The sequence below is a fragment of the Ailuropoda melanoleuca genome, chromosome 3 (genome assembly GCF_002007445.2).
Source record: "Ailuropoda melanoleuca isolate Jingjing chromosome 3, ASM200744v2, whole genome shotgun sequence".
Taxonomy (NCBI): Eukaryota; Metazoa; Chordata; class Mammalia; order Carnivora; family Ursidae; genus Ailuropoda; species Ailuropoda melanoleuca.
The window spans coordinates 90043149-90070075 of NC_048220.1; the positions used below are offsets into that span (position 1 = coordinate 90043149).

A 26927-nucleotide genomic window follows, 5' to 3' on the forward strand; every position below is an offset into this window, starting at 1 on the left:
TGTGGCCTAAAGGATGACCCCAGGACCGTGTGCACAGGAATCACTGGAGATGGGCTACACATACAGGTTTCTAGCCCCCTCCCCCTGCTTGCCAAAGCAGACTCCCTAGAGATGCACTTTAACAAACACCCTAGTGATGTTTGAGAGCCGCTGAGCAAGAGTGACCCAGACTCCTGGAGTCAGCTCAGGGCCCCCCGCTGTGGATCAGGAGGGGTCAAGCATGGAGGTCAGTGAGTGGCAGCAGCCTTCCCCAGCCTGCCTTCTGTCCAGCACCACTGCCTTGTGCATCCATCATCATGAAGTGAGGGGAGACTTGAGATGCCAGATACGTAGCTGTGTCACGTCACTTGTGGCTCTAGGTCCTTCATCTCTTTGGGCTGCCATTAGCTTCCTGCAGAATTAAGAACCAAGTTGAAGTGACCACCAGGGCAATTCCCAGCTAAACTATCAGTTGTCCGCTTCTGCTCCCCATCATCTCCAAGACCACAAGACATCCCTCCCGTGCTACAGATAAAAGTGTGTCCGAAAGGCTAGCTGTGGCCTGAACACCACTTTGCCCTGATGAGGCTAAAGCAGAGGGTTCCCCTCTCCCACCCCCGTTCCAGAACTTCCACCTTCACGCTAGAGGTCTAAGTAGCTTGAAGGGACATCCCATGATCAGGAAAACAAAACAGAACCCAAAAACAGAACAGAACAAAACCCCAGGCTTGCTCAGTAGTCTGATCCGAGCACAGACCTGCACGCTGGCCTGACGTGCCTTGCGAGGCAGGCAGGCGGAGGGCGAGCAAGAGTAGGATAATCCAGGGTATTTGCTTGTTAAGACCCTTATACAAAAGGGGAGCGCCGGAGAAAAGCCTGGTGTAAACGGACGAGTTTGTGAGCACAATCTGTGGATTTGTGAGAGGCGATCTTGCCAGCTAAAGGGATAAGCTCGACAGCTGTGCCTAAGAAGCCTTAACCTGTGAAATATCTTTCAACTTACTGGCTTTGGATCCAGGGAGGGAAGGGAGCAGAGGCCTAGGAGCGGTGGCGGCGCAGGCCTTTGAAGGCGATTAGAAGGAGGGGAGAAACAGACCCGGGGAGGGTGCTTCCGAGGCTGGGGGCTGGGTGTCTGGCCCCACCGGAGGCAGTTGCTTAAGAATCTGCTTAGATGTGCTTTCTTCTTCATAGTCCCTCGTCTCCTCCTTGTTGACCCTCCAAGACCCCAGCTCTCTCTTTCCTGCACAAGAGCAAAGACCCATTGATTTATTTTGTTAAAGGAAAAGACCTGGAGAGGTGCGTTGTCTCTGGAAATTGGAGCAGCTTGACGACGATAGGAGCCCAGAGGCCGCCCTCGAGCTAAGGACTCAGAGAAAGGCTTCCGCCTCAGTGAAGGGCCATTAGCACAGCTAGAGGCTGGATGATCAGAAGTCACTGCGATGCAGGAAAGGGGCAGCCTCCGGGCTCTGAGGAGGAGCCAGGCCAGGGCCATTCCTCTGCACCAGCACAGCTAGGGTGGCTGCCTTCTGTCACACAGCCTCCCATCCACGGTACCCCACAGGCCTGGGCATCACCCCCCTCCCCGGGCTCACGCCCATCTGAGGAGCGCTGCCAGTGACAAATCTGCATCTCAGAGCCGTCCCATGAGAATCTCATGATGTGCTTGCATCACATGACCTGGAGGACGCACCGAACCAGACAGAGACTAAAGTCACTGCTCAAAACCTTTTCCCAGGTCAGGAAGGAAAGGTCACTGGGGAGGTGAAATGACTGAGGACAATATGGGGGAGAAAGTCAGCATTGGCTGAGGCATGCGACAAGAAGATGATGCATGCCCGAACCCTGGCCTGTGTTTGGGTGAGGCCAGCTTCTGCTTCGTTTATACTGTAATTGCTCGGTGATGCAACAAGGCCCTGAGGTGCCTGGGTGCAGTCTTCCTACAAAGGGAAGGGCTCACACGGGCAAAGCCCTATGTCAAAGTCAAGATGCTGTGGGTGAGCATTCTTTGAGAGGCAGGAAGAGCGAAACAAACGTAGTACATTTCATCAAGAGACGGTTGAACTGAATGGTCTTTAAGCCCTTTCTCTTGTACTATGAATAAATGATTAATTCTCACCATTTGAAATATCTGAAGTGCTTGATTCACACCTAGGAATGACCGTATCACACCTTGGAGCTGTGCTCTCAGACTCTCCCATTAATGTTTTTTAGAGACATCAGCAAGAATCAGATATCGGACATTGCTCCAGATGCCTTCCAGGGTCTGAAATCACTCACGTCACTGTAAGTGGGGAGCAGAGTCACGTGGGGGTGGGGGTTTGGCAATGGGAGAGGGATGGGTCCATATTTTTCAGGAGGTGTTTATCAAGGCTTTATGTTCCCTTACACACTTGTGGCAACCTGGTAAAAGAAACAAATATTTCTTCAGGGGAAATTGATCTTGGGGAATATTTCTACAACCCCAATGCATTATTTTTATTGATTAAGTGCCCAGCAGCCTTCCCAGTTATTGGCTTCTAATTCAAATGCATCTTCTGCTCTATCCACACTTTCCCCTCCCGCCCGCGTGCCTCAGCAGCGCTCTCTAGGGAGCTGGAGGGACGGAATGGTAATAATGTATGTCTATTACCAATGTGCCCATTTTGCCCATCTATGTGACCTTGTCAAGGCAGAAGCTAATTTTCTTCCCTGATTTTCAGCTTTTTCTCCAAACCAGCCTCATGGCCTTTGCTCTGAGTAAGCATCCCGCCCCCCCTCCCGTAAGGTCTTCTCTTGGATTTTGCAACGCTAGGGCAGCCTACTGGGTGGAACCACAGCCTCGCCCACCAGGGACTCAGAGACCCACAGGGGCAAGAAGGCATGGAGCTTTGTCCTGATTCTGTCAGTGACTCGCCACGTGGCATGGGGAGGCCGCTTGAGTCTACTCTATATTACCCCCCAGACAAAACGGGGATAGTGCTATCTTTCCTGCCTACCACACATTCTGTGGTGACCGTGATTAAAATAATTCGCAGTGCCTATGAAGCACTTAGGGTATTCCGGGGGTCTTGCAGGTTTAATCCTCAGAACACCCTAAAACACAGACTCCATCCTCATCTGTCTTTTACCGTAGAAGGAGTCAGGTGATCTAAGCACCACACAGGAGCTTTTATCCGCTTTGATCCTGGCTGAATCTCTGGCACCTCAAACAGTACCTAGCACGTAGTAATTGCACAAAAATAAAGCTTGTTGAATAAGTATAATTATCCGAAGTCCACAACTGGGACAGGCAGGATTTGAACCCAAGCAATGAGACTCCAAAACCCGTGCTCTCAATCCCCATGCGATGCTGCCACTCCAGATAATGTGAAAAATACACACTAAGACACAAGAAAGGTATTATCAGTTGATATTATTTGTATCATTTGATGGCCCGCCCACTGAGTAGGGGCGAGGACGCTCAGAAGCAGGCTGTCGATGCTTTGCTGCTCTCTGTCACCTGCTTGCTTAATTTATGAGTGGGCAGGTAACAAGATAGGCATTTTCCCCACCTGGCCCCATCCCACTGGGAAGGGGCTGAGGACAGGGAAGTCTCTTGATTCAGCTGTTGCCTGCTGCTTGCAGAGTAAATTAGTTTCATTTATCGACTAGAACATCTGGCTGGGATATCAAAGACAGGATTGTATGTGAGATTAGTGTCTGCTTATTGTGCTGAAGATCACAGAGGAGCAGAGAGAGTGGATGTGTGCTGCCAGGATCCTATCCCTGCCCCCACCCTCCCATCCCCTTATATGGTTTCCCTCTCCTGGGACTTAGGCACAATCTGAGGACTGCAAGGGAAAAAAAAAAAATTCAAAATCTGGTGGCCAAACATGAACTTGCCATCCCACTAGCCAGTTCTGAAATACACTGGGGCTGTAAGGGAAGTGCCCCCGCACCTCTACTGTATGCATTTACCCATTCAAGTAGATACCTCCTGGGCACCTAGATGTGGCAGTGAACTGGATAGACAAGCCCCTTGGTCTCATGGAGCTTGGAACACAAACATGCCCAGCCCAAAGTCAGGAGTGGCCGAGCTAAAGGGCAGGAAAGCCTTGCCCATATGCATTGATTCATCCTTTCAACAAATACTATGTAGAGCCTGTCAGCTCTCAGCTTTAAGGACCCAGCCACGAGCAAGCCACATACTGTCACCACACACGTGGAGCCGACGTTCAAGGGAGCGAAGAGGTAGAGGACAGAAAAATGTTTAAATAAATGAATACATAAGTAATAGAACATGACATAATGAAAAGTGATGAAGAAATAAAAACAGGGTGACAGGTGGTGAAAAATATTAAAATATTCAGTAGAAGCTTCCCGAGGAAGAGACGTGTGCACTCAGACCTGAAAGGTGGGAGGAAGTCAAGGAGAGAGCTGAGGGCAAAGCCGGGTGGCTCTACACCCAGATTGCTCCAGGGTAGACCCACAGCCCTCTTCAGTCTCCCCTCGGTTAGAGGTATGATGGGTCATATGAGGATCTCCTGCCCCAAGGCCCTGGTCCCACCACCCCACCAGCTACTGCTACACTAAGAGCTTTGACATCAGCCGAGACGAGCAGTGACACTACAGCGTTTGGCACAGTGAGCAGTGGGACATTCATATGAATTACAAATGTGAGCCTGAGCCATCATGCTGACTTTTATTTACTCATTAATTTGTTGGAACATTAATGAAACACACCCGCCAGCTGAGTGAGACACTCTTTTTCCTGGTGGCGTCTGGAAAATACGGGGTTTGGTTTATCGCTCCCATTTACTGTTTCCTCACCCTAATACTTTGTCTCTTCAAAGACGTGTAACAGCCTGGATTTGCAGTCTGACTGGGGATTGAATATTGCATTCATTCAGTGTACTTCAGGGCCCGAGAGGGAATTGAAAGGAAAAAGAAGAAAGAAGCCCTCCTTAGCTCAGATTCCTTCATGTCAGAGGAGGCTGGACCCAAGAGAAGCGGTCTGTGCCATGGATGAGAGCAGAGAGAGGCCCCCGGTGTCCTCGGCGGCTATGGGGAGGGCCAACTGGACCCCCAGGGCACTGGGCTGGAGAGGCAGAGCGTAGAATTCTTCCCCAAGCCCCCCCCCTCCAAGTTCCTGAAGGCCAGCCCATGAATAGGAGACACGGTGTGAGGGACCCTATAGGTCTGAAAGAGAAAGGGGTAAAAGAATTCAGAGTTTCTTGGTTCCTGGAGCTCAAAGAGGGGCTGGAGTGCAGGGGCTATCACTCCAAGATCACAGTTCCTTCCCTCCAGTGTTTCCTGAGTGCCGGTCCTTAACTCAGCAGTCCCTGTGCCATCTGGGTAGGACCCCAGATGCCCAAAGCCCTTTCTGGGTGGATGATTAAAGGACTCTGCTCAGGAATTCCGGGGATGCAATGGGAGAGTAAAAGGAAACGTTCTATAGGCTGGGCTCAACCTGATCAATACCCATTGAAGACTAGAAGACACAGGGCTGGCCAGCTTCCTACACATCTTATTTATTGCCGAGCTGTGAGTCGTATTAGCCACTCAGGGAGACACTACAAAGGGACTGCTGCTCCCTGTTGTGGATTATTTATTGAACTGGGCTGCCCAGGAGTGAAACAGGATGGAGCCCATTTCTCCTTGCCTCCCACACAGCCTGTCTCTCCAGCCCCTGGTGGCACTCGCCTGCTGTCCCACTGGTGAGGAGGAGGGGTGAGGCCAGCCAGGGAAGGAGATGCTCTGAGAAACCCCACACACCCACCCACTGGAGTTGGCCAAGGCGACGGCCTCTACTTGAGTGGGTTCCAGCGGCCTTGCCTCCACAGTGACCGCTCTCTTCTCTGCTCTCTTGCAGGGTGCTCTATGGGAACAAGATCACCGAGCTTGCCAAGGGACTGTTTGATGGGCTGGTGTCCCTGCAGCTGCTGTGAGTAGGCCCCTTGTCGCTGTGTATGTCTCGGGGACTCTTGGCAGGCTCTTCCCTGCAGACTTTGAGTCATGTTCTATATGGTTCTTTGACTTTACACACACCAAAAGGAAAAAAACAATTCTGAGCTGTCCATCCCACACCTCCATCACCTCTTTTCGGTGTAAAGAAGGCCAGGGCGTTGGCAGAGGGAGGCCGAGGTCAACGTGTACAAATGTAAGGGCTGCCGCTCAGGAGCCTGGCCTGGGCATGAGTCACTGATCGTAGATCTGGGGGCTAGGATTTCGGCCTGAGTTGACTCCTACAAGGGGCATCATCTTGCAGGAGTGGGCTAGGAATGTAGGGAAATAAAACATTGACAGATCATATTGCAAGAAAGGTGAAACAGAGCTGCTGACAGGCGTGCGACCTTGAAGAAGGGTGGGGTGGTGAAATAATTACACAGAACATAACCAGTCACCAATGTGACTCTATCTGGGTAAGATGTGGCTGAGGGGGGGGGAAGTGTTTATTTAATTTAAAGGAGGATTTGTTGCCTCGAATTTTAAGCTCTGGGATTATTTATTTCATTCTGGTCATTTGAGCTTAAATGTTTGAAGAAGATAATTGAACTCCGGTGTGGAGAGGCAAGGAGAGGAACTTAGCTGGTCCTGTATTTTGAGATTTTCTGATGGGAGTAGTTACGTCTGGTTTGTGATTAGGTAGCCGTGGCATCTACGTGCATGCACTGTGGGAATGGGAGCATATGTGTGTGCGTACACATCCTTGCCCGCTCCGTGACCGTCACAATCCCTGTGAGAATTGATCTTGAGTATCCCGGGAGCAATGGAGAAGATCAAGGTCTCAGAGAGGTAAATGACTTGCCCTCAGTCACACAGCAAAACCGGTGTGGAGACTGGAGAAGAGCTGGCTGGAAAAGGCACTCAGCCCTTTGAGTAGAGGTGGGCATCTGAGCGCAGATGAGTGAGCGTGTGTGTCTGTGTGTCTTTGTAAAACCATCTCCGAGTCACAGGCGGTGAGGAAGGGGCTTTCTCCTCCCCGTGTGCCGTTAAGCAAAGCTGCAGCAGGAGTTTGCAGACCAAGGAGCCAAGCTGGGTCTCGGGGTGGGTGGGAGGCCTGGCGCAAGAACAGAGAGAGGAAGGTAGGCAACACTTTCTCAGGGTGATGCCCGAAGACTCTTCAAGGAAGATGTCTTTACTCCCTACCCTTTGCATGTCCTGTAAGACTGAGGACGGGACAGGTCTTCCTAGGACAATGCGGTCACGCACATCAAGCCCACCGGCTTTCCAGGCAGCTCGTCCATCTACAAGCAGTAGTCAGGTTTGTTTCAGTGGAGCTGAAAGCAAGAGAAAGAAGATTCCGTGTCTTTTTCTCTGTATCCCCCCTCACCTCCGTCTCACTCTGTGAGTCTCTCTGTGGGTGTATTGGTTTCAAGGGTCCCACCCTCAGGTGAGCCTTTAGGGCTGTCTGTTACAATGACACAGCAGGGCTCTGCAGGGAGCTGGGTGTTTCACAGATGGTGTTCTTTGCTTGTAGCAAAGAAACTGTAAGTTATAACCACCACCATTAAGGCTAGGAACTGTAGCTATTAATCCCTGGAAAGAAGCCTAACAATATCATGGGCCTTGAGGTAGATTTGGGGGTGTTGTGTTGCAGTGGGCTGGGGCGAATAGCCCTTTACAATCTGCATGTCTGATGTGGACAGGAAAATGCCCTTGTATACATTAAGGAGAAACCGAGCATGCATCAAAGTGCCTAGCACAGGGCATGGCTTGTTGCAAAGATCAATAAATGCATAGAGTGGGGGGTGCTGTATGTGTGTGTTTTTTTAAAAAGGAAATGTCTCCCAGCTCGAGCTGACAGCAGCGATGGTATTGATAGAACTCACAGGACTTTGAGAGGGCAGGAAAAGCAGCTCTGGTTCCATCTCACCAAAATTTTGAGCAGATGAAATGGAGTAGCTGGGAGTAAAGACAAAGCACCCCCCTCACACGAGACCAAGAGTTGTCACAATTTAGGCAGACTTGCTTTCCAGAAAGAAGCAGCAACCGCAGCCCGTCATTGGGCTTTGACCTGCTGCTGAGCAGTTGGAAAGCATGTCCTGATTAGATCTAATTTAGCGTCCAGCCCACTGTAGATTGGATTTCTCCTTGTTAGACTGGAGACACTCTGATAAGAAGGCTCTGATTAGAATACCCTGGTAGTCTGGGTAATTTCCTCTCCTTTGACTCGAAGGCTTTTTGCAAGAGGTTTGTGTTTATTTTTCTCTCTCCGTTTCTCAAATTATTGGTGCATCACAAAGCCAAGCTGTCTCCGCCACGTGAAGTGATCTTGGCCGTTTCCTTTCTGGCGCTTGTCATGAGGCTGCCGGTAATGAAGTGGGTACATTGAGTTGTCCTGCCTGCACCCCTTTGTCCCATTTCTCCACATTTTTCAGCCATCCCACCACATTTGCCCAATCCCTGGGTGGTCCTCCTGGGTCATTTTCTTGATAGGTTTGTTCCAGCGGATGGCCAGCACTAGGAGTAGAATATCTTAGGCTTCAGAGTTTCTCAGAGGCTGCCACAAATGGGTCTACGTGGAAAAGCTTCAACAGTCCTGGGAGTGACTCCCTAACCCCGACGCCCTGTCCTCTGGCTGTCAGCCTCAAAAGAGTCACCTCCTTTAATTTAAGTCCCAGAATCTTAGAGGTCAAAGGAACTTCAGGGCTCCAACCACAGACTCCTACCCAGTTGGCACAGGAACCCCTCCCGTTCCCTCTGACAAATTCGATCTATTCTTACTGATGGTGTTTGCTATAAGTCATCACTGGCTACTTAGAAGGTTAGGAAGTTCTTTCTTATATTAAATCTCAGTAATGACTTCTGGGAAACTCAGAAAAGGCTGTTCTCAAAGTCTTCACATGTTTCAAAATAACTAGTATGTCTCCCTGTAATTAATCCCAAACAGGCTCAGTTCCTGCAGACACTCATGGTGTAAACGCACATTCATTGGTTATTAGTAACAGCCCTTCTTTATCTTTGGGGGAGTGCGTGGTGGTCTGTCAGCTTCCCTCCTTAAAACAGACAACTGGGGAGCAAGTCTGGCGCCATGTGGACCAGAAATGTGTTTAGAGATTCCCACCTAAACCACTGAGAACCGAACTATCCCACATTTTAAAGACATCTCAGAATCCACAGTTCGGACAGGACGTGACACTGCACACCGGCTCCCAACCCCGGGGATGGATGCAGCCGGCTGACCAGAGACGTGACCTGCCCTCTTCTCCCGGGCTGCACCTGTCCCCTTCCTCACCAGAAACTTAGGGTCACCCCTGCCCATATCAGCTCCTGGATTCCTGGGACATCAGCCAGTCAAGTGCCCTCAGATGTCTCACGTTGTAGCTCAGAGGTCAACCTCTCCCAAAGGAAGAAAAGACATCAGCACGTCTCTAGAACCATCAGCTTCTCTGCCGATGGGCGGCTGCAAGTTGTGCCGTTTCAGCTCCCCCGGAAAGAAAAAGCATTTGTTTCATACTCATCGGTTGCATGCACTGGAATAGGAAAGTCACCTGAGTGGGGCGGGCGGTCATTTGAGGCAGAAGCTTTCGTGTAAATGCTGGCCGTGGTCGACGTGAAGCCGGCCCCAGTAAGTCTTAAGCCAAGCCAGACTGTCTTTGGGCCGGAATAAGTTAAGACAACCCAGGCACCTGTTGTTTGCTTTTCTTGGAAGGCAGACAAGACCATTTGAGAATCTTGGAGTCTGCCAAGCAACATGCTAGTTACAGGGCAGTAAGCAAAACCTCACTCCCGTAGCTCACTTTCCCTCATCAGCTGTTTCACAAGTAATACTGCTGCTCATAGTAGCCGCTCACACATACTGACTGCTTACTGTTTCAAAATAGCTAGTATGTTTCAAACTTACTACTCCAGGGCCTGTGTGAAAGCAATTTGACATGCTTATGTGCTTCTCTGATCTTTACAATGATGCTAAGAGAAAGGTATTGTTGAACCGCCCCTTTTACAGACGAGGGAACTGAGGATTGAAGAGCTCAGTAACACAGCCGTTGTCACTCGGCACGTAAGTGGCAGAGGCTGGACACGCAGGCGGTCTAATTCTGGAGTCCACGCCAGAGCCTTCTGCTTCAGCCCCAGTCCCGGGCAGATGTGCAGATCTAGTTTTGGGGCTCCCCGGAGCAAGCCGAGGAGCAGGTGCTGCCGTACTAACTGTCCAGCTCCTCTGGCTATGCCTCAGTACCAGCCACGGGCTGCCATCTCCCTGGGACTTCCCCTGGTTCCTTGGCATCCCGCTAACCCCTGTGGGAGGGTGTGAAGGAGGGGCTCATCTTTAAGGACTGGGTCGAGGCGAGATGCTGAGAACTGTCCCCCCGCAGTCGAAGCAAACTTGTTTTGTGATGCACTCTTGAGAGAGGACGTCTTCCCTTTCTTGTGTACCTGGGCTCCCCAAGGAAGGCCTTCAGCGAGACTTAAAGTCTGGTGTCACGCCGTGCTTGGTCATCAAGTGAATGGTTCACCCCTCTTAAAGGACCGGTTAGCAAGCAGAGGCGAGAGAAAGGTGAATGACCACCCTAGTAGCTGTTGAGGGAGAGAAGAAGCAAGCCAGGTCCCATTAGGTGAGGCCTTTGACCTCCCGAGAGCAGGTGATGGCTTCCCTGTCTGGTCTCTCAGAGTCTCCACTTCCCTCTGCTTGCACCCAGTTCCTAGAGTCGTCCTGTGTCTGTGGACTCCAAGGAGGTCCTGTTGCTCAGACAGGCCACCTGATGGCATCGCTACATTTGCAGTTTCCCTTGCACGGGGAATCACCATGACAACCCACAGCTCTGACCAGCGGTGCGGCCATTATCAGGAGAGAAGGAAAGAGTCCCCTTTGTCCTTAGTGGGGCCTGGGAGGCCTCCTCCCATCTCCTCTCGTGAGCTCTTAGCCTGACCTGTCCCAGAGCAAGACCGGGCAGGGTTAGAGTTTCTTGACCTCAAGGCACCAGGCGTCACCAGGCTCCTCACCACGTCTGGCTGCAGCAGCTTCCTGAAGGTCAAAGTAAATCCCCACATCATATGGTAAGGGTGAGAGCATAATGTTTGTTCTAAGGTGAGAGAGTAGTCCTGATTTCACTTAGTGGATAAAGAAACTCAGGATGATAAAAGGTTACTTCTAGAGAAATTAAAAAAAAAAAAAGGAAGAGATTAATGAGGGAGGTTTGACTCTATACCCTGCTGCTTAATCAGGGGTCCAAAGTTTCCCCCCAAATTGGTGTCCTCACTGATAGTTTATGCCAGTGTGTAGTGGGAGTAAATACTTCCAGGGAGAGAACTCCTCTGAGGAGGAGCCGTAGAAAGGGTTATGCCAGGCACTTGTCAGTACCACCCTCCCCTCCTCGGATCTGCGTCTGCGTGTTGGCCAAACAGAAACTGACCCCGCAGCCTTGAGTCAGGTAAAGGAGGCTCTCCACAAAGCACCCCCTGTGGCAGGAGCCTGGGCCATCTTCCTGTCCCACGGTCTTTCCTGCAAACGCTTCACTGACTTCCAGAAAGGGGGTCACTGTACTCTTTCTTGGCACCAGTTTTCTGAGAAAACCTTGTACTGGAGTTTGGAACATGTTTGTGGCATTTCCCGACAAACACCACCAAAGTAGCAGGAGTAATGTAACCGCGGTCTTCCACAGACCCATGGCAGGTGTGGAGAGTATAAATACCACCCAGAATGTTAGCTCTGGGCCACTCAATCAACACGTGAACTGCCGGAGTTGCCAAGGTGATTTTAATGCAATTTATCATTAAGCCCGACTCCAGATGTTTGTGTTTTCAAACTTTGCAGCAAAGGCCTGTGAGCTCCATGGTACTCTTCGCTGAGGCGATGTGGACAAGGACAGCAGCTAAAAATGGGGTCTCAGTGGCCTTCTGCCCCATTAGCCTCTTTAGGGAAACTGGGTGTGGTGGGTCCTCTTCACTGATCGGGGTGGACCTCATCTCCCTCCTACGGTTCTTCTCCCCGTGTTGAGAGCAGCTGGGGCTTCCGTGGCCAGGCCAGGCCGGGTCCCCTAGCAGAAGGACTTGGGTTCACGTGGGCCCTCCTGAGCGCAGACTCAGGGAATTCAACCCATCTCTTCCCCCCGCACCCCAACCCAAGCTCCAGCTCGGGGGTTCTCAGTGGCTTGTTTCCTGCCTTGCCTTTTCTGAAGGCCACAGCTCTGGAAAGGATGCTCTTTCAGCAGCATCGTTATGCTGGTTAGTCAGTGGGCTGAGTGCTAATACCTCTTGACACGGAACATATGTGGAAGCCGAGCGTGCTCCGAGAAGAGGGGTGGCAGAGTGCCTCGTAGGGCTAACACTTGGAAATGAATGTAGAAGGTGATGTACGTGCGCTCCCACTCCCACATGCGCCATTGTTCTCCTTAATCTCCTCTGCAGGCCGCATGGCTCTCTTTGTTTTGTTTTATTGTAAGTTCGTGGGAGTGGCTTCAGAGAACATACTGCCTAATTCCTCCTGCAAGCATTAGGCGATTCCCCAGGTCCCTCAGTGTGGGCGTCAGGGTGGCATCGGGTGTGGGAGCAAAGTCTTGGGGCTTAGGTAGCATGGATCCCCTTCTCCACCTACACTTACTAGCTGTGCAAGTTTGGGCACTGGTACTTAAGCCTTCTCTGTCCCAGGGGTGTCATACAGAGATGGCACTCATCCTGCAGGGCTGTGGGGAAATTAATGAGTTAGTGTTTGTAAGGGGTTTGGTGGGTACCTGGCCATACATCGTGCTTGTTACCTGTGAGATCATGTGGCCCTCCTGTTCGTATGGCCTGACCATCTCAGCCCCCCTCTTCTTTTGCTCATAAGACCTCTGAGGCTTTTTGGGAGGTGGGTCTGGAAGCGGGTGGGTCTAGGAGGAGGTGGCCCCAAAAGATGGTTAGATATGCTTTGGGGGAGATATTTATGAGCACAATATGCCCCCGGCCCCTGACTCACTGGATCCAGCAGACCAAGCTGGGTTGTAGTTAGAATGCCAAAGTTTGGGGTTTGAATAGCAGGCAGCCTCTTGAATGAGGCAAGCTGGAGCATCTCTCCCTGCGTGAGGGATGCTGCCATCTCTGCTTCATCGCTGTCCCCTGATCTGCCCAGGGTAGACGGAGAATTCAGGGCAGCCATGCATACCAGCTCCCAAATCAGCATGTGGTCAGGGACCACCGAGGGTGGAAACCTGCTTTGTACACATGCGAGCCCCTCAGGAAGAACCCGCCACTTCGTACCACAGGCAGTGTCGTGAGCATCCCAGAGAGCATCCTGTCTCTGACATCTGGCGCCATGTCCTTCCTAAGAGTTGGCAGGATTCCTGATACCTCTACACAATCAAGAGGCAAGCGGTCTTCCAGACCTAACCAGACCTCTGTCCGCCAGGTGCATTTCAAAGCCAGCAAAAACAGCCACTCCCAGAGACAAGGAACGCCCTTCACCGGGCACGGAAAAGAGAATATGGATTTTATGTGGTGGAAAGAGTTGAAGTCTGAAGTCAGGCTCGTGCTTCACCTACCAATGGATGACCTTGGTCAGATCCGTCAGCACGCTGACCCTCGGTCTCCTCACAGGCAAAATGAGGACAATCTTAGTGCCGCTCTGAGGGTGAAAGGAAATGCTGTGTGGGAACTGCTTCAGAAAATGCTGGGCACAGGGCCATGCAGAGCTGTGGTCTCAAGATGACGCTGCATGATTAGTGTCACCTCACGCAGCAGCTACATGGCTGCTCCTCAGAGGGGGATGACATGGGATGGGACAGATGGAGCCCCTTTGAAGGAGAAAGAGGGAGAATCCATCCCTCCAGTGAAATACCCAGAAGGACTTCTTAGGGAAGTGCCGAACCCCATTCCAAATAGCTGCTTCCTCTCTCTTTGCTCTGTCACAGCGTGTTGTTTTAATTCCCCTGCAACTCTTGTCCACGTACCAGGTAGCTTGGAGGTCCTTCCGTGGAAGGCAGATGGAGGTGAGTAGCTGCCAACCTTCCTCCCGAAGGAGAGAGGACAGAAGGACAGGCTGTTAGATCTTGCTGGTGCTAGGGATCAGGGAGGCTGTCCTCCGCATCTAAATCTGGGTAAGCAGCTTAATTTTATCTCTCCCTGCACCTACGTGTCTTGCCTTAGGGGGCCAAGCATCCTGGGAGAGAAGAGTGACCAGGAGACCATGTCCTTCTGCGTTTCCGTCACTCCCTGCCTCACGCACCGCGTCTCATGCTGTCTTTGCCTAGTAATTCCGCCAGCCTGGCTTGTTTTGATGCCTTCCGTCTTTGCGATAACATCCCATGCTAAGACGTCTAGAAGCAGTAGGGAACAAGAAAGCATTTGGATCAGAAAAAGAAGCCTCAGTAGTTCCCGTGAGTGAGGAGGGCTGCCGGAGTAGTGGGCAGTTCGGATACCCTTTCAAGGCAGGTTAGAGTCACCACAGCTCTCTCCCTGGGGGCCTCCTCTTTGTCTAGGGTCCAGCATTCTCCAGGGCAGCAGCTGGGCTCGTTAATCTGCACTAGGGTCTCAAAAATGAGTGCCCACTCAGGAGAGATGGGTGAATAAACTGGTGAAAGGAACAATAGGGAATAGTGAGGACTGTGACAAAAGGGTGCATAGGTCCTATCTGAAGGGGACAGCCACTCCAAAGCTGCCTCCGGTGGGTGCAGCATTGCTAGAGCTTCTAATTTTTTTTTTCCAAGGGGAAATAGAAATCTGGCGTGTGTATGTGTGTGTGTATGTGTATGTGTGTGTGAGAGAGATTTCCCGATTTTAAAACACTGGGAGGGTAAATAATTTGCACGTGAGGTGTTGCAATGTCTTATAGGGAGGATTCTATCCTCAGGCCATCAGACCTCTGCCTTGTTCTCTTTCCTGAATTGTTCAGTATTTCCTAGCAAAGTGATGCCCTCAGAAGGCCCTGAAGATCAGATTTTGGAAAAATCATTCACCACGTGCTTTATTTTTCTTTGTAAATAAGCAAACCAAACACATATGTGTGACATGTCCATTCCCGCCCCATGGGTGCTTGGCCCTGCTGGGTCCCTCCAGCTTTTCTCCATGGTGTCCTCCTTGGAGAGTAACCTTGACTAAAATGTAATATACAAAGCACAGGAAACTCTTGGGGGAAATGCCACCAAGGGGACAGACAGATGGGCAGGGTGTATACGGCATTCATAAAGAAGAAAGTCACCCTCCAGAGACCCCAGTTCTTGTAACTACCTTCAGCATGCCCCCTGGAAACACGTGTGACCTTGACCAAGCCACCACACTCTCAGCCTTCGTTTTTTCACCTAAACGTGGGAGGCTGGCCCTGCCCATCTGCCCAGGTTACCATGGGAACGGTGGGATGCCAGAAAGCACTTTGGAAACAAGAGAAGTATTCTAGCAACAGGAGCTTCCCTCCAGGAGGACATCTGTGTGAACCCTTGGGACTCTGCCCATCATTAGCCAGATTAAACAGGCAGTTCTTCCTCTTGTCACTGCCGCAGCTGCCTGCCTACACACAGGCTGCAGGGGGCCCGCTGGGAGGACGGGCCTGCAGCAAGGGAGAGGTGGCACAGATGACGGGACTCCCGTGGGCAGCCTCACCGTCACCAGCTCAAGTCCCCCAGGCTCTGGCGTCGAGCCTCCAGAGGCAAGCCAGCCCGTGACGAGTCTCCTGGGCCATTCCCCCATGGGAGAAGCTCTGAGCCAGCCTCGAAAGTAGAAATTTTAAAAATTTAAGAATTTTACTGGTTTGTTTAGTTCTCCCCATTCCCTCTTTAATTAAAAAGGAAATGAGAACTGATTTTACACTAGTTAAGAGGATACAATTAGTCAGTCTAGTATCATAAAGGAAATTCCTAGGGCTCAGATTTGCTTGGCTTGCTAGCCTCATTCTGGAGAACTCTCCTATAACCCTCGTGGCATCACCTGTGCTGGACCAGAGTTTTCCCAGAAAGGCAACCTCCTTTGGTGCTTGTTTTCTTTTGTTTGTTTTGTTTGTTTGTTTGTTTGTTTGTTTTGGTGGAGGGAGGGGTCTGAAGATCTAAAGCCGGGGCAGATGGGTGCCACCCTAGAGGAGTGTGGCCTCCTGGAGTGGGTATGGGGTTGGGTGCATTTCTTAGTAAGTGCTCATGGTGAGCACTAAGAAGAAAGGAAATAAAAGAGACGTCATTTGTGCCATCAGAGCCTACAGTCATCATAGGTGTGAGGCAAATGATAAACAGTAACGAACATCCTAGAATCACAAACGGAGAAAAGTGCTGCAAAGACAATAAACTGAGGCCATGAGAGACAGTGTTGGGGGCCTGGGGGGCCTACCGTAGATGAAGGGATCAGGGCAGGCCTCTCTGAAGAGGTGATATTTGCACTGAGATGCAGAGGAGGGCAAGGAACCACCTGATGAAAGGAGGGTAAAGAACGTGTTTAAAGGACCTGGGCCAAAACACTTATGGGAGTGATTAAGGAACAAAAGTATCGTGAGTGGGGATACATGGGTGAGAGGGAAAGGGGCAGAGGTCAGGTCACATGAGGCTCCATCCATGTGCATGCATACGTGCAAGTGTGCACATCAGAGAGAGAATGTGCCTGTCGTGCACACCTGCTTACCCGTGGATGTATTTCTCTGGGAGATTGCATGACCTGTGACCTTCCTCAGATTTCCGGTGGGACCTGTGGTTCAAAAGAACTCTAAGGAGTTTTTGGAGTCAAAATTGCTCTTAGTCAATCAACAAAAGCTTTAGCACAATTGTGCCGGGTGGTTTTTTTGCATTTCCCCGGAAGCTCTGCAATGCAAAGCGGAGGGGGGGGAGCGTTTCCAGCCTTCCCCTGGAGGGCGCAGGCACCGGGAAGGCTCCGGGTGATCTCGCGGGGCGCAGCAGCCGTGCTCGCTGCGTACAAGTGCCCAGACGTGTGTGGAGTTTCAGGGGCCACAGGGCTGCAAGAGACAAACACACTCAGCAGCAGGAGCCATTGGCTATAAGGCTATAAAGAGAGCGTGGAGCTCTGCTGCCCGTCCCGGCAGGCGCAGCCCTTGCTCCGCGGGGAATTAGCCGGATGGGTGAGTCACTGGCCTGTCTCCTGCTTGCAGCCTCCTCAATGCCAACAAGATCAACTGCCTGCGCGTGAACACGTTTCAGGACCTGCAGAACCTCAGCCTCCTCTCCCTGTACGACAACAAGCTGCAAACCATCAGCAAGGGACTCTTTGCACCCCTGCAGGCCATCCAGACCCTGTGAGTACACCCCCTCAGTGCCAGCGCGTGTCCAGACCCAGAGACCACCCCGAAGGCAGGCAAAGTGAGCATGTCCACGAGGTCTAGAGCCCGCAGTGAGGACGGTCTGAGAAGAGTGGTTCTAGCTCACCTCTACCGAGCACTCCTGTGGTGCTCCACGCCTCACTGAGGCCTATCCCTGTACTCAGACCTTTAGGCCTCACAGCAACCCTATGAGGTCAGTGCTGTTATGATCCCTCATTTCTTTGTGAGGAAACCAGGGCACAGAGAGGTTAAGTAACTTACTCAGAGTTGCACAGCTAGTAAGAAGCGAGATTAGAACAGGCAGTGTTGCAGCTCACCTGCTCTCTTAACCACGGCGGCCAGACTTCTGAGCCGGCTCTGTCTCTGCTGATAACCCAGTCCTGCCCACCCACACCCCCCACCACCCTGCAAAACCAAACCTCTGGTACAGGCACTGAGAGTTTTTCAGCTCTGTCTTCAGGGAGCACTTCCTCACTCCCAAGCACTGCAGATGTTCGTAAGTAACTCCATTAGATACAAGACATCTGAGAACAGATCTCAGCCCAGCCCGGGCCTGACCATGAACCTGGGGCTTCTGGACACCTTCTATGTCACCTGGCACTTACTGCCCCTGTAGCCAGAGGAGGTGCCAATACAGAGTTAAGAACAGCCACTATATGTTGAACAGCGACCACGTGCTGAGCACCGTCTTGGCACTGTGAAGATTCTTCTCATGAGCCAGGGGAAGCCAGACCCATGGTGCTGCCCTGGTGGCGATGAGAGCAGCAGTACCCGCTACCCTGTGTGGAACACGCGCCGTGTGCCAGTCACCATACCAGCTGCTTTATGTGCCTGGCATTACCAAGCTCAGAGAGATCCAATCCAGGCTGCTGTCAGCACAAACCCTGGGCCTGCCACTTACTCGGCCCATCAGAACTGGTGTGGGTCAGAGTCGAGATCCCTGGTGGGTCCTGCCCCAAGTCAGAAGAGCAGGAAGATGGCCCCCTGTCGCCGCCCCGGCCAGCTGCCAGCTGCACCTGTGACCCTCTCTGGCCGACAGCAGGCCTCAGCCCCCCCCACCCTGCATCCTGCCTGATGAGGAGGGGGGCCCAGCTCCCGGCAAGGTGGTGGTGGAGAGCGGCACCACGGGTCACTCCTGATCAATTCTCCTCCCTCTCGCAGCCACTTAGCCCAAAACCCATTTGTGTGTGACTGCCACTTGAAGTGGCTGGCCGACTACCTGCAGGACAATCCCATCGAGACGAGCGGGGCCCGCTGCAGCAGCCCACGCCGGCTGGCCAACAAGCGCATCGGCCAGGTCAAGAGCAAGAAGTTCCGCTGCTCAGGTAATCAGGTTATGGGGCTGGGCCCCACCTCCCAACTCAGAGTACAGCAGCCCCAGAGAGGCCAGTAATCCAATCTGGAGGACAGCAAGCACTGTAATGGCTCCTGGGGGGCATCTTTGCAAATTAAATTGGGGAAATTCAGTTAGTCCTGCAGAAAACCAATTACCTTATGGATTTAAAATAAAACACACACACACAATAAAAGCATGGGGGGGTGCACAATTTCAGGAGAGACAGAACCCAGGTGGCAGCCTATCTCCAGGGTGAGGTGGAAGCTAGGGGAGGGGCAGCCTTTGCCCATGTGCCTTTTAGAGGCCACGATTTATTTTCTTTTAGTTCCCAAAGTGTGCTCCCCAAGTGGCAGATAGGGAAATAAATATGTCCCAGGCCAGGCTGCAGGCAGCACGTCATCTTGGGGGCCTCCCATCCCCTCTAAGACCGCCTTTGGTACAGCCCTTAGACCAGAGTTTGTTACAGATTTCACAGACGTTCTTCCTAGCTGACTCCTCCCCCCTGCCTGGTGCATTCTGCTTATGGAGAGAACAGCAAAGACTGTGCTCAGTAGGAAAGCAAAGCCTTGCCTTCCAGTTTCCAAGCTTTCTCTGGAACCTTTCCTCCCTACTGCACCAGGGGTAAATGGCAGGGGAGTTCTCGGTTCATCTTGTAAAGAGAAGTAGCCGTCCTTGACCCAATAGCTAGATGAACAGGCAGTTAAAAATGGTGATCATTTGTGTCATTTCCTGCTGGAAAAATTACCACGCTGCATTGTGCTCCCAATGGTGAGAGATTGATAGTATGACGTGCTGAGATGGGTTGGCACCAACCCTCACAATCTGTGTGTCAGCGAGAACCCTTCTTCTCTCCTGCCCAAGAGCATCTTATATAAGCGAGTTCTCCTGGGGAGAATGACAGCATGGGCCCTGATCGCCAGGAGAAGACCAGCAGACAGACTTCTGCCTCTTTCATCTTGTTCTTGGCTTCTAAGTCAGATCCTTGAGTCCATGTCTCCAGAAGGGTAGACTTTAGCTATTTGCTTTTTCAGTAGAAGCTAATACCTCGAGAGGGCTTGGAGGTACCGCAGGGACTTTGTGGCAAAATGAGGCATTGGTCTCAATTTATCTTCTGCAGAATAACAATGTCAATTACAAGAGCAGTTTCTGGCCACTCTGAACTCTGTGCTGAGTGCCTCTAGTTTGATTTGGTTCTTCCACTAGTCCTGTGAGATCAGCGGGAGGGGTCCCCATTCTGCAGCTGAGGGAACCAGGGGCTTGGAGGTAAAAGGGCAGCCCACAGTCACAGCAAGCAGATGGTGGAGGCAGGACCAGACCCCAGGTCTGGTTCACTCCTTGACGCTGCACAGCATGTAGGAGAGAAGGAACATTTGGGAAAGCAGTCCAACTGCTTGGGTGACTCTCTCTTGCAGCCTCAAGGCCAACCCCTACTCCCTGCAATTCCTTCCTTAAGTTCCTTCTTGGGGTTGGCAGCATCTCTGGAAGGAAAACCCACTACCAGCCCAGAGGTTTCGCCTGAAGCATGACTGTCCTCCTCCAGCACCTTTCTCATAACGCACACCTCTTATCCCCTCTGCCCCCTCTGTTCCTCTCCAAGTCTGTCCAGGGCTGAGTTCATTAGCTCTGACAAGCAGTTGTACCCTAGAAGAGCGGCATTAAGATGCAGAGGAGGACGGGGTGCCACCTACTGACCCCAGCCCCTTGGTCCTCTGTCATGATCTCAAGGCTCCAGGTTGATGCCAAGACTTTGGGGGACAGAGCAGGAGTGGAATCAGCCCAGGGTCCCAGGACCGGCATCTCTCAGGGACTGAGTCTTGGCGAGTGCCTAGGAATGACTGTAGGCTGGGACTAGGGGTGGCAAGGTGGAGGTGCAGACAGAACTAAGTAGAGGAAAAATAGCAAGCCGACCTAGGATACGGTAACGCATCGTTCTCTTGCTCTGCCCCTACCTGCCTACCTTTGCATGGGAGCGATCCTGGCTGCTTTTCCCATGGAGGGAAGGAGTGGTTGAAAATTGTAAAAGCAAACAGAAGTGCAGGGTTCTTGGACTGACCCTGTCTAAAAGATATTTTTTTTAAATCTATACTAAACAGGTTATTCCTATAAAGGTAGAGAACGTCAGAGCTGATGCCTGACATAGAACATTCTATACGCTATTACTTCATGTAGCAGCAGAGAGGAGACGTAGAGAGAGCTACTGGAGAGCATCAAAGGCCTTGGCTGTGACAGACACTGGGGCCCAGACCTGCCTTGGCTTTAGGGGATACGGAAGCCATAGGTCTAAAGCTCTGTGTTTCCAGGAAGCTCCAGAAGAAGAAGGGGCAGGTGACACATACTGGAGTTGACAGATAATAACTCTGCGTTTTACTTTCCCCTAAAAGCACCCCCATTGCAAAGACAGCTGATGTAATTACAAGCCAATTTGAGGGCTGTTCCTGCAACGCATAAAGCNGAAGGGGCAGGTGACACATACTGGAGTTGACAGATAATAACTCTGCGTTTTACTTTCCCCTAAAAGCACCCCTATTGCAAAGACAGCTGATGTAATTACAAGCCAATTTGAGGGCTGTTCCTGCAACGTATAAAGCCCTCCTTAGGCAGGGCGTCTGGCTCCCAGCTGCCCTGTGTCTGCCTCTATCAGCTGCATCCACCACCCTGGGCAGCAAGATTGGCTTAGAGGTGAATGCTACCCTCTGGGGTCATCTGACCATTGGATTAAGTCCCCCTGAAAAGGCACCGTCTGGCTGCCTGGGACCCCAAGCCCATCCCCAAGGGAGCACTTGGCAGTTGGAAGATGCTGCCTGTCTTCCATCACACCCCCTCCCTTTGTGCATGGAGATCTGTCAGCAAGAGGAAATTCATGGGGAAAAGTACAGAAGGTGGTGACACAGCACGTACAAAGATGGCAAACCGCAAGACCCTGCTCAGGGCGTCAGAGTCAGAGACCTCAGAGATTGCCCAGTCCCTGCTAGAGATGATGAAATCGAGGCCCGCACAGCAGAAAAGTATTGTCTGAGCTTAGAGAATAGCATTTTCAGGACGAGATCTGAAACCCGGGACTTCCGATGTACTGTGAAGATTTCCTCCCTTGTCCCTCCACTTCTTTTTGTTGAGGGAAATCAAAGAGAAGGTTTCAAGGCTTAGAAGCAGGGGCATGAAAGGGATGGGTTTTCCCTGCTCTGATCAAACTGGAATGTGCAATCCCCAAACCAGAGTGTTACAGAGCCCTGTGTGCCTGGGGGGTCGGAGCAGGGTTGAGCCCAGGTTATAGTGACCACCTCTAGCCGGTCGGATGGGGGGGCTTTGAAAGAGGTCAGATCTGTGGCTGTGACGTGACCTTGACTAACTGGCCAACCACTGCAGACAACCTATGTATGCACTGGCGAGATGCTGTGACCATCTTGTCCCAAAAACACATTGTAGAGGAACAGCGAATCCGTCCCTCCTATCAGAGGGCAAGAGTAGGGAGGACCCCAGGCACCTGGCCCTGACTCTGGCCTCTTGAAGATGTATGCATCTCCTCCCAGGAGCTCGGGAGGAAGTTCATGAAAACAGCTCCTGATCCATCACAGATAGGGATCTAGAGACTGGGCGCCCTCACCTAGGCCTACAGTACCCAGAAAGAGTTGGTTGTTGGTCCCTCCACCCACTGCCATGATTCACGGCCATGGAGGAGATCTAGAAATCAGGAAGGACCCTAGACTCTGGTGTCTTCCCCTTTCCTTCCTTCTCTTAGTCTGAAAGAGTCCGCTCATCATGGTGGGAACTGGTCTCCTCCTCTGTGAAAGTCCGTGTTCGCAGACGGTTGTGATTGTAGGTTCCCCAGTCCCAAACCCAGGGCCCCATCGGCTTTCCCATCTTTCTTCCCGGCTAAGGTCACGTATTTTCTTTTGATGCCATGACCCCCTCCACGATACTTCGAGTCATCTTGGATGAATGTGTGTCAGCCGAGGGTTTCTGGGCGCCGGGAAGGACACTGAGGAGACTCCTGAGTTGTGGGATATCGAAGGCGCTTTTCCTAGAGAAGAGCACTGCCGCGCTCTTAGCCCACCGGAAGCTGTGGCTTGTGTCTTCCTTTAAGAGACTGGGAGATCAGACTGCTATAGATCAGCTCTGCTGTGGGCACAGGCAGATTGCAGAGCACGCGGAAGAGGCTTCTGTGAAGTTTGATGTCTTGGCAGCTCGATGGTATGACTGAGTGGGATTTAGAGGCTCGTGCAGGCCTGTGATGTGACCAGAGACCGCTGGGGTCGTAATTCCCTTGGGAAGGCTCCATTGCGCCCTAATACTCCTGCGTCGGGGTATCTAACAGTCTCCCTCCCGTTCTTCTCCCGCTCTCCTGTCTTCCCTGGGATGGGGTACAGGGCGGTGGGGCTCCTGTCTTCGGAAGTGTTCCTGTGGAACCCTGCTCCTGGTACTAATCACGCTCAGTGGGGGCCTGCTCCGGCTTCCGCTTCTCCACGCTGCTTCCTCTGAGCGCTCCTGTCCTCTCTCTGATGCTGCTTCCTGACCTTGACTCTGACCAGTCGCCGCGGGGCTTTCCTTTGTGCTTGATCTAACCATGTGGTGGAACGATGGAAACGGAACATGGTTCTGTCAAGCACCGCGGAAAGCACCGCGCTCTCCTGCAGCATGGCCCGCCACCACCGCCGCCACCGCTGGACACCTCTTCTCTGCTCTGGAGCACCGCAGCCCACCACCTGCCAGACCCACCTTCCCGGTCTAGCCTCACGAAGGGTGTGGGGGCGTTGGGGGGGGGAGTCTCGAGGGATTCCCAGAGCATCTCTACCTCCAGGTAGCAGATATGGGCTGCAATGGGAATGGAGAAGCACACTGGGGACACGCTAAGATCTATATCCACATTTCCTACCCCAGATGGAGTCGTCATCCCCCAGATCTACACTGGACGCCAGCCGAGGGGTAAGGTAGCTAGGTCAAAGCTCTTCTATTCAGAGAGAACGGGTACACCGATGGCATATGCCCCATCGTTTCATGGCAGGGTCCCAGTGCAAGGTCATTTTCCCAAGTGGTAGTTAACACAAAGGTCATAGTGCTTGTGACCCACTCCCTACCCACCATCTTCACTGGAAGCCTTGGGGATGAATGTGAGCATGAGAATGGGGGAAAGTGCCTTGAGTCTGAGACTTTGGATTTAACCTGCGGCTCTTTCTGAACCCAGCCCCTACTCTTCATAAGTACATTGGCCCTGGTCCCCCCCCAACCCCCTGTGTAGCCTAAAGTCCAGTCTGTGTCCTTTACCTTCCAAGAAGAGTTAACATGGTGACTTAGGTGCTGGGCTTCTCACACGGAGCTCGCTCAGTGCCCCGTAAGGGCTGTGCAGAAACCAGCTGTCTCTGATAATAAAGAAAGGGATCTCAGCATCTCCCATTCTGTTTGTTTCTTGGTAAATCCTAGGCCCGGTGTCACTAGAAGATTGTTTTTGGTTCATGCCATGGAGTCTGTGTCTCTCGTCCCAGATGAGAGAGACCCATGGTGGGAACCAAATCCTGGCCTCTCCCATGGTGATGTATGACACTCACTGTCTCTTCTCCCTCAGGTCACCCCTCAGAGCCAGGGCCCAGCCTTTGCTAAGTAACAAAGAGTCCTATTTGCCTCTCTGGATGTTTTTACCATATACTGCTTACTATAGGTCAGGCATTGAACTATTTCCATCATTACCTTCTTTAATTTTTAGAACAACCTTATAAGGCCCATTTCACAGATGAGGATATCAAGTCAGAGAGATTAACTAACTTGTCCAGGGTCAGATGGCTGCTCTTTCCACCTCTAATACTCAGCCTTCCCAGCTATGGACAGACCCGTTGCCTTGAATTATAAGATGGAAAAGAATGATAGGGTTGACTTGAATTGACAGGGAGTAGGAAAAAAAAATTTACCACTCCCTTTCAAGCCTGCTTCTGTTAATAGAAAAAAACTTGAGTAAGCAAGCGAGCAAGCAGCACCTTTTAAATGGCTCCTCCCTCCAGCATGGATATACCAAGCCGAGTCTGGTACAGAACAAATCCTCGAGCCTGGAGCAATTCCCTATCCTGAACAGGGAGGGCATCTGAGTGCTCAGCGCTGCCCCCACCAGGCCAGGGGCTGGGCCCCTGGAGTGGGTCCACGATGGCACCTTCCTGGACACCTCCCTGGTTCTGCAGTGGCAGCCTTGTGACCAGGCAGTGCCCAGCCACGGGCCAGGGGCCTTTCCCTCTGCTTTCAGGCAGGTGGCTTCATTCTTAATAGACTCTGATGGGGATAGCTTTAGTTTCCGAGGACAGCTGTCTGCCCAACTGATCACCAAACTCCTGGTAAAATAGTTGACATTTTCCAGCCACTCGTGTCTAATCCCCCAGCCTTTGTCCATGAGTGGATAACTGCGTGCCTAGCAATGTTCTCTGGATTCCATTCATTACTTACGACCCTTTGCTGGTCCACGTGACTGTCTCTTCAAGCTGATGAACTCCCCCCCCCCCAGTTCCTCTTTCTGCTCCTTTCCTCCTTTCATCCCACGCATGTTAGGAATATTGGAGGCAGAAGAGGAGAGTTCTGGACACGTGCCCTGGCAGGGCCATGGGCATCAGATAACAATGAATCTGTGACTTTCATTCAACAAACGGGTTGCCCAAAGAATGACGCAAATCCAGACTACTAATGACAGGAGCCGTCCTGGGCCTGGGCCTGGCCCCTGCAGCCAGGCCATCCAAAGAATGGGAGCTGTGACTCCCTACCTGCCCCAATCCCATGACCATCCAAATGTTAAAGATGTTCTTTTCTGGAAAGTGGCCATAGGGCAGGGATTCGTAATAAAATCGCGTTGCTGTGATTTCCACCCCCTGGTCTATTAAAGATTCTCTGTGATCATGTACCAAGTGTCGTCATTCTGAGCTGCCCACAAAAAGGGAGGAGGGCTACAGGGACAGGAGCAGCGAGGTGCCAGATGACATCAGCTCTCCCATGACCCGCTTCAGCCCTCGTTTTGTTTTATGGCCCTTCTTCAAGTCCTCCGAGATCTCTGCTGTCTGAACTCGCCCCAAAGAGAAGAAGCAGTGGCCTATACAGTTACTCCCCTCCTACTAAGTATTTCTGGCAGTGACAAGTATGCACTGAGATTGAGATTGACTTTTAAAGCTCTGGAAAAGTTAAAAATACTTTTGGGTAGTTATGAGCATTAGGCATAACAAATGGCTCCGAGAAACCCTGGGTAGTTTCGGTAATGAAATATGAAGTGCTGGGGGTGGCATTTCAGGCTGGCTCTGACTGGGGAAGGAAGTCTTTGGGTTCTGTGCGAACGCTGCTATTAACATTTCTGGCTCCCACTCCTATAAAATATCACAGTCCGACCCCCTCGTTATTACAAACCAGGGCAATAACAAAAACAGCAGGGGGGGAATGCTGGAAAGAACATATTAGTCCATCGAATCTAATTGCAAAATCATTTCATTAAAATGGGTCAGCAGTTCCATCGCAGAGGTCCACCAGTTATAATCTAACTATACTACAGAGAGCGATTCCTGCTAACTACAGACGCTCTCACCTTGATTAAAACGAAAACGCATTTAATCGGCGGCAGTCCCCGGCTGCTGCCCAGCCGGTGTACGTCTTCAGGCTCATCGTGTCTCGTGTCTTTCGAAGGCATGTGATCAGTGCTCAGGGTTCGTTACTTTGCAAGGATTCCATTGTAGACAACTTCTGAAGGAAAAATATATTCATGTGTACAGAGCGTCCCTCCATGCCATCACCGTGTAGAACCACTGGCAGGGAACGAGAGAGGATTGTCATTTAGCAGGGTTTGCAAAATGAAATTCACCCAGGACTCGGCATGCCAATGTGTCTGGAGGAAGATGGCCCGGGTCAGAGTTATTCAGTGGGACGGACTCTGGCAAGCCAAGGGCAAGAGATTTGCATAATGCATTGGATTAGGAAGCAGCCCAAATAACTGCGGGGATATGTGCACTAATTTTGCTCACACAAGCCTGAGGGTGGACGGTAGGATGAAGGAGGAGGGGCGGGGAGGGACCAGAGAGGGAAAAGAGACAGGTCCAAGCCTCTGACCCCCTGCCTTCCGGAAAAGGTCTCACTTCAGAATCAGAGCCCACCAAGTTCATCTGCAATCAGGGATTCGTGTAGGTTGATAAGGTGAGGGGTAGGAAACCACGAGCGTGGAAAATGGCTACTTCCTGCCTCCCGTAGCCCCCCGCAGGAAAGCGCTGTTCAGTCTACCTCGGCCAAGTTGGACTCTATGACCAGTTCTGGAAAGACTGGGATAAAGATTTTGTCAAAACGCCCATCTGCAGGAAAGCTTAGTATCAGTCACACGGGCCCTGGCATCCGCCTACCTGGGTTCGTCCCTGTGTGGTGTACCAACTGACCCAAGGGCCTCAGTCTTCTCATCTATAAAATGGACTCACAATAATCTCTGAGTGTTGCAAGGATTAAATGGGCTCCCCCATCTGAAGTGTGAAGAATAGTGCCCGGCTCATGGTCCATGCT

The 26927-nt window shown here is 51.7% G+C and overlaps 1 protein-coding gene across 2 annotated transcripts in view; it reads left to right on the plus strand.

The window, feature by feature from the left end:
- Nucleotides 1–26927, plus strand: part of SLIT3 (slit guidance ligand 3) — a 598007-nt gene that overhangs the window by 496790 nt on the left and 74290 nt on the right. For both annotated transcript variants that reach the window (XM_034656754.1, XM_034656755.1), the window contains 4 exons: nt 2191–2262; nt 5810–5881; nt 16931–17074; nt 18260–18423. In XM_034656754.1, the coding sequence (XP_034512645.1) occupies nt 2191–2262; nt 5810–5881; nt 16931–17074; nt 18260–18423 (452 nt within the window). The remainder of the gene's footprint in view (nt 1–2190; nt 2263–5809; nt 5882–16930; nt 17075–18259; nt 18424–26927) is intronic.